The following is a 6338-nucleotide window of genomic DNA, read 5'->3' as shown; positions in this document are numbered from 1 at the left end:
GTCAAAAAGCCTGTGTTTTTAGGGTTATTAAAAAAGTTTGTGTACTCAGACCAGTAATATTTGGGGTCACAAGTTTTTGCTATGGATATTTTGTGGGTCAGAAGATAAAAGTTTGGGAACCACTGCTCTAGTTTACATTTTGAAGTTATTGTTGAGTCCCAATGAAGCATGTAATAGGCCCATCAAAATGTAGTTAAATTATTGATGATCCCGCAGTGTTTTTTTTTATTTCAGAACATGCGCTCATGAATTATTGTTTTAGTTGGCTAAAATCTATGTTTGACAATGTAACCACTTTAGAATTTATTTGTCACCTAAATAATAATGTGGTGGMTGAAAGTTATTTTCAGCCTTATCTCAGTGGCTTGAGGATTTCTTTTACTTTTTTGTCAAATGTTGTGACACTTTTTTGTGTTTTTCATATTAAGGAAATCACAGGGCACTACTTATAATTGTTAGTATTATACGTAGTAAGTGCYGAATGCACCAGATACGAGCCTGGCAGCCTACATCCCAGCTGTGTTGCACGTTGGGGTTYATCTGTGGCTGCATGGCTTCAAACGGTGCAAGAACAACGTCAGCCCTGAGATTTAAGCCCATCAGTGGAGAGCCACACTGTGGGGTTATAACTCAGAGGCACAGATGCTTTAAACCGACCTGTTCATAAGTAGTTCTAATGAGGGATTCACTCAGTTTGCTTCTCTTTGTAGAAACTCATTATAGATGAAAAGAAGTATTATCTGTTTGGGAGGAACCCTGACTGGTGTGACTTCACCATTGACCATCAGTCATGCTCTCGAGTTCATGCGGCGCTAGTCTACCACAAACATCTAAAAAGGGTCTTCCTTATAGACCTTAACAGCAGTAAGAGATCACACACACACCCACACATTCACATTCATTTATTGTTCTGAGGTTTAAAAGGTTTGTTGAGTGAAGAGAAACGTTTCTTGCCAAGTATAAATTTCAGTGTTCACAAAACAAAAACTATTATTAAAGCTAGTTRTCTATGGTGTGAACTGTCTTAAAGGTGACTCGCTACTTGTTTTTTGCTTGTAAGCAGCAAATTGTTGGTACTTTCCTGTCATATTTTCAAATTTTGAATTTATCCTTTCGATAACTTGAACATGCATCAACATTAATCAGCTTTCTGTATAATTTAATTTTTTTCCCTGGTGCTCATTTCTTAGTTGGTTACACCRGGTGTTTATCATGGCAATAGCCATCTTCTGGTTTTTGTTCATCTCATATCTGATGTACTTTGTATTTAAAAAGGCACCTAATGGCTTCAAAAATGTTTAAACCAAAAGTTAGATGTCCATTTGCCACATTTATAGAAAGAAGCTTCAGAAATAAACACATAGCCGATCAAAATTAATGATTACACGTTGTATGATAGGTTAATTARTTTGGAGCAAAAGGTGCTTCTATTATACATAAGAAGCAGATTTTAATGTGTCAAAATAAAGTGATGTGTAATACATTATGGAGTGTAATGTGAAATTATCAGTAACAAWGTATTTAATAATTAGGCTTGTTTACAAGATCATCTTGACATATTGCTCTTTAAATATTACATCTTTTATTCTTGTTTCTTATGTTTAAAAACTTTTTTAAATGATCACCGTTTTAGCACATGGTACCTTCCTTGGACACATCCGCCTTGAGCCTCACAAGCCCCAGCAGGTCCCCATAGACTCAACAATATCTTTTGGGGCTTCAACGCGCACCTACACCATCAGAGAGAAACCACAAACCCAAGGCACTGCTGGCACAGGAGACAGTAAGACAGGAGAGGAGGAGGAGCTTAAAAGACTGATCGGGCTTCCAGAGGAAGAGATGGAGCTTGAGGTACATTTGTTATTATTTTTTAAACAAATTTGACAAAAATGTATATTTTTATGTTTCAATGTGTTTTTTGAGTTTTGGTCTCTTCTGAACTGAAGATGTTGATTTTACTTTTAAAATGTTTCTTTTAAAGAAGCAGAAATTTCACAAACACCCTCTTTTAATGATCTGTTTATTGCAATTAGGCAATTTTTTTTATACGTCTTCACGTTTTTCATGAGACGTAGCTTTGAGGGGGAAAAAAGACAAATCTATTATCAGTGTGCTGATATTTTGCTTTTTTGTTACTTTTGTGTGCTGCCAGAACCTAACAGAGTTCAACACTGCTCACAACAAGCGCATCTCCCTCYTGACCATCGAAGAAGGCAACCTGGAAATCCAGAGGCCCAAAAGAAAACGCAGGAACTCCAAAGTTACTTTCAGTGAAGARGACTCCATCATTAATCCAGGTACCCGTCAGAATAAAACTACCTCTGAAGCAACCAAATTTACTAAAATAATTCTGTATCTACATTTTAAAAATCATAATAAAGCATGTTTATGGCAGATTATCAGTTGGTTTTTCTTTTAGTTATTTTTTTGTGCAAACTATTTTTAGATTCTTAACTCAAGATTTAGTTTGAATTTGACGTACTTTAATGTAATTTACAATTTGAATAATTATGTTAAACACATCAGTTGCTATTATTTTAAAGAATTTTAAGTTAAAGGCATCTAAAGTGCGGTAAAAAGCAAAGATCAAATGTGAATTTCTAATATTAGAAGAAATTCAGAAAAGTGTGACTGTGGTCTTTTCTTAAACCTTCACAGAGGACATAGATCCCTCAGTTGGGCGTTTTAGAAACATGGTGCAAACCGCTGTCATCCCCATCAAGGTAAATCTTGTTTTACGTTTATGATGATCCATTTCACCTGACAGATTGTGCTACAATGACGTTTTTGTTGAGTCACTTGAAACCATTAATCTTCCACTCCTTTTCATAGAAACGAAGGTCAGACAGTCAAAACACTTTAGGTTTTGAGGATCTGACCTCTAAGCGAATCCACGGCTACAGCCTAAGTGCTGGTCTGTATGGTGACCTGCCTCCCACCAGCCACGAGAACAAGCCCACAGGAGCTCCAGGGGGCGCTGCTATGCAGGGAGGGCTTCCTTTGCCCTTCCCTAACCCTGCACCAGAGGTGGACTTGGCCCCAGAGGCTCCGCAGCCCCCTGTCACCCTCAACCCAACACCTGTAACAGCCCCCTACATGCCAGAGACGCACAACGAGCCACGCAAAAAGAAGTACGCCAAAGAAGCTTGGCCGGGGAAGAAACCCACACCCTCACTTCTCATCTAGCCAGTTCGATAACACCGCTGACTCTCAGGTTCCCAGCAGACACATCAGGGACTGTGACCTAGCAGAGGAGGAACCTTAAGATTTTTTCTTTTTTACATTTGTTACGCTGTTTTCATTCTAACTAAAAAAAAATGTAACCCCCGCCCCCCCATTCCTCATTTTCTCTGTTGTGTGTCACAAGATTTAATATACATCATTAAGTCAACTGTTGATAATTTGCTGATAAATATCATAACCTTGTTTACTGCAAACAAAACTGAGCTAAAGTCATAACACTTGTACTTTTTAGCGAGAACGACTACATGGATTTGGTTTTGTGATGGACTTATAGRCTTGATGTTGTTTTTTTCTTTTTTACATAAACATGTTTAAACAGTTTGATTCCTTCAGAATGTTTATAAAGATGTTAAGACAAATTGTAAAATGTATTTTTATTTACAAATTGTAAAGTAATAATAGTCCCAAGAGTTAAAGTGTGAAAAAGTTGAAAATGTGAGGCTGTGTTATTTTTATTTTTATTTTTTTCTCCATGTCAAAGACATTGATTTAATGATAAATGTTTTAATTCAGTTTAATAAGTCAATATCAATAGAGGGTTCTGTGTATTCTCTGCACAAGCCACTAGATGGCAGCTTTAGCAAAAAGATCAATTTTTCATGAGGTTTGACTGAAAGCTTGTGGGTACCAGTGAGTGTGGCCTGATGCACAAACCTCAACCAGAATCTAAATGTGGCATCTAATGAAAGGAATGGTGAAAACATTTTTATAAATTAGTTTTTTTAATGTTTTTGTGTAACCATTTACCCTGTCTGAATTACATTTTTAGTATATTACATTTAAACGTATTTTCCCAGCTCAAATATACTGTAATAACAAGCATTTTACAGTTTCTGGCATTTTGAGCTGCCGAATAGTAACAAAATGATTCAAATGTGTTCTGTTCTAATGGTTATTTACATGCTACAGTATACAGTTTTGTTTTAACAGCTGCTTTTCTTACCAACATGAGATGTAGGAATGATCTATTAGCAGCCAAATAAAAATAGCTCATTGTGTTAAACATGTCACCTAGTTATAGTTTATAATAAGTTTAGTGTTCACAAAGTTCAAAGATTCTATAGAATTATGTACTAAATTGATAAAGTGCATTTAAGACCCTCAGGCAAGCAGTCATAACATTTCTGCCATTTTAAAAAGATTTAGGAGGTTAGTAAAAATAAAACTAAAGGGCTAGTGGTTTTGATAGAAAGTGGCAAAGCGGCTGGATGGGTTTGAGTTGGACTTAAAGTCATATAATCTGCTGTCATTTTAAGTATTTGCCATATATATATATANTATATATATATATATATTCAGCCATTTGAATACACCCAAAGGTTGGAAATCAGCTGCAAAACTTGACGTTTCATTTTTACAAACTGTGCTTGTGACTTTGTCCCTTTTAACGTGTGGATTTTGTAATGAGACTGTAAATTAAAAAAGGAATTACTTTTACCTTATTAGCCTTTCTGGTTCTTCTGTTGGCAGTTTGTGCACAAATCATTACGTTAGTAACACCTGTGGGAAGTGTTTCTGTGATCTTTTTCAGTCACTGTTGGATAGAAGTAACATAAATTTTATTACACACCTTAATTTTGACTTTTTATGAAACTGAAGCATGTCAACATGACCTCAACATAAAAGTTGTTCAAAATGTGTGGCAACTGTAAGCCCCAACTTGGAATTTGTCAAATGATTTTTCCGAACAAGTATTTTATTATTATTATTCATTTATTTATTATTATTTTTTTGTGATTTGAGATAAAGTCTGGCTGATTATCTGGATATGCCAGTTRCAGTTAGAAATAATATCAAAACAATATGCAGTTTTGAGATTATGAATAACTTGTTACAGCAAAGGTACATCATTTTGCAGTGAGTACAGAAACTGACACAAAAAATCCATTTTTGACTATATTAAAAATGTGGCAAAAATGAGAAGCAATCATTTTTAAACATATTCCCAGAAATCGTCTCTGTCAGTAGCCAAGGAGGGGTCCTGACCCCAAATTTGGAAACCTTTTTATAACAGCCATGAATCAAAGGTGATCTAATCAAAGTAAGATTGTATTGCCTATGTACCATTTTTTTAACTATCATCTTCTGTTAAACATTCACATTTTTAAGATAGCATTTTGACCTTGTTTAGAAGAGTTAACGTGACACATGACAAATCCCTTTTGTGACAAGAAAACAAGAATTAGACACTGTTTAAAAAGGGACTAGAAAAGCCCAGTTTACAAAGCATGTATGATGAAGTGGAACAAAACTTCTGTTACTCTGTAACAGCAGCTCAGTTAAAGCATCAACCAAGTGAAATAGTGCAAGAAAAACCTCTACACCAAATTATTGGCTTTTCTCTTATCTCATTAGTATAAACATCTATTTTCACATCTATTCACATTTGGAAAAAAAGCTTTTTCCCCCTATCCTAACTTCATCAAAATGATGAGACTATTTTAACCAGAATAAAATATAATTATGAATGCAGTCATGAAAATTACTTGAAAAAAATATTAAACAGATACATTTCAACTGAACTAAATAGTTTTAAAGTTATTACTCAATAATGAATTGTGATTAATTTAATTTTCAGTGGGCAATAATTTGGGGCTTTAAGCTGGCCACCATTTGTGCTGTTTGTGTAAAAAAAAAAAAAAAGGCCACTGATGATGAAGAAGCTAAGATACTAATATTCAGATAATCAGTTTTGCTTTCTACTTAAGTGGCAAAAAAAGTCATGCTATTTATTTTATTTTGTTTATTCTTTTATTTCATTCATAAAATCAACTAAATGTCCATTAAAAAAGACAAATCAATTATTGAATGAAAAGGGTGCAGAAAGAAGAAAATTATTTTGTATCTGCCCATTATTAAAAAAAAAACAATTAAAACAAACAACTAGTTAAACTCTAATGTTATTACTTGAATAAAAATAAACTGTTTAAAAGTTTTGCTTGAAAAGGGAATCGTGATGCTCCTGGAACTGTTTACATCCTGTATCATTTTACATATACTTTTACAGGTGCGAAAGTCAGTCTTGCTTGACACCAACCTGAAAGAGTCACATATGGATAAACTTTGAACATTTAACTCATAACAAGCTTTCCAGG

General features: G+C 34.5%; 1 protein-coding gene across 2 annotated transcripts in view; it reads left to right on the top strand.

The window, feature by feature from the left end:
- Positions 1-4685, top strand: part of ppp1r8b (protein phosphatase 1, regulatory subunit 8b) — a 6758-nt gene extending 2073 nt beyond the window's left edge. Inside the window, exons 3-7 of one of the 2 annotated variants that reach the window (XM_014021240.1) lie at positions 711-864; positions 1634-1851; positions 2153-2297; positions 2659-2723; positions 2833-4685. In XM_014021240.1, the coding sequence (XP_013876694.1) occupies positions 711-864; positions 1634-1851; positions 2153-2297; positions 2659-2723; positions 2833-3186 (936 nt within the window). In that variant the 3' untranslated portion in view covers positions 3187-4685. The remainder of the gene's footprint in view (positions 1-710; positions 865-1633; positions 1852-2152; positions 2298-2658; positions 2724-2832) is intronic. The other variant, XM_014021241.1, reaches the window with a different exon arrangement.
- The last annotated feature ends 1653 nt before the right edge of the window (positions 4686-6338 follow it).

This window comes from Austrofundulus limnaeus, unplaced genomic scaffold (assembly GCF_001266775.1).
Source record: "Austrofundulus limnaeus strain Quisiro unplaced genomic scaffold, Austrofundulus_limnaeus-1.0 Scaffold284, whole genome shotgun sequence".
Classification (NCBI taxonomy): Eukaryota; Metazoa; Chordata; class Actinopteri; order Cyprinodontiformes; family Rivulidae; genus Austrofundulus; species Austrofundulus limnaeus.
The sequence above is the reverse complement of the archived record's forward strand: the minus strand, read 5'-3'. Positions and strand labels throughout refer to the sequence as shown.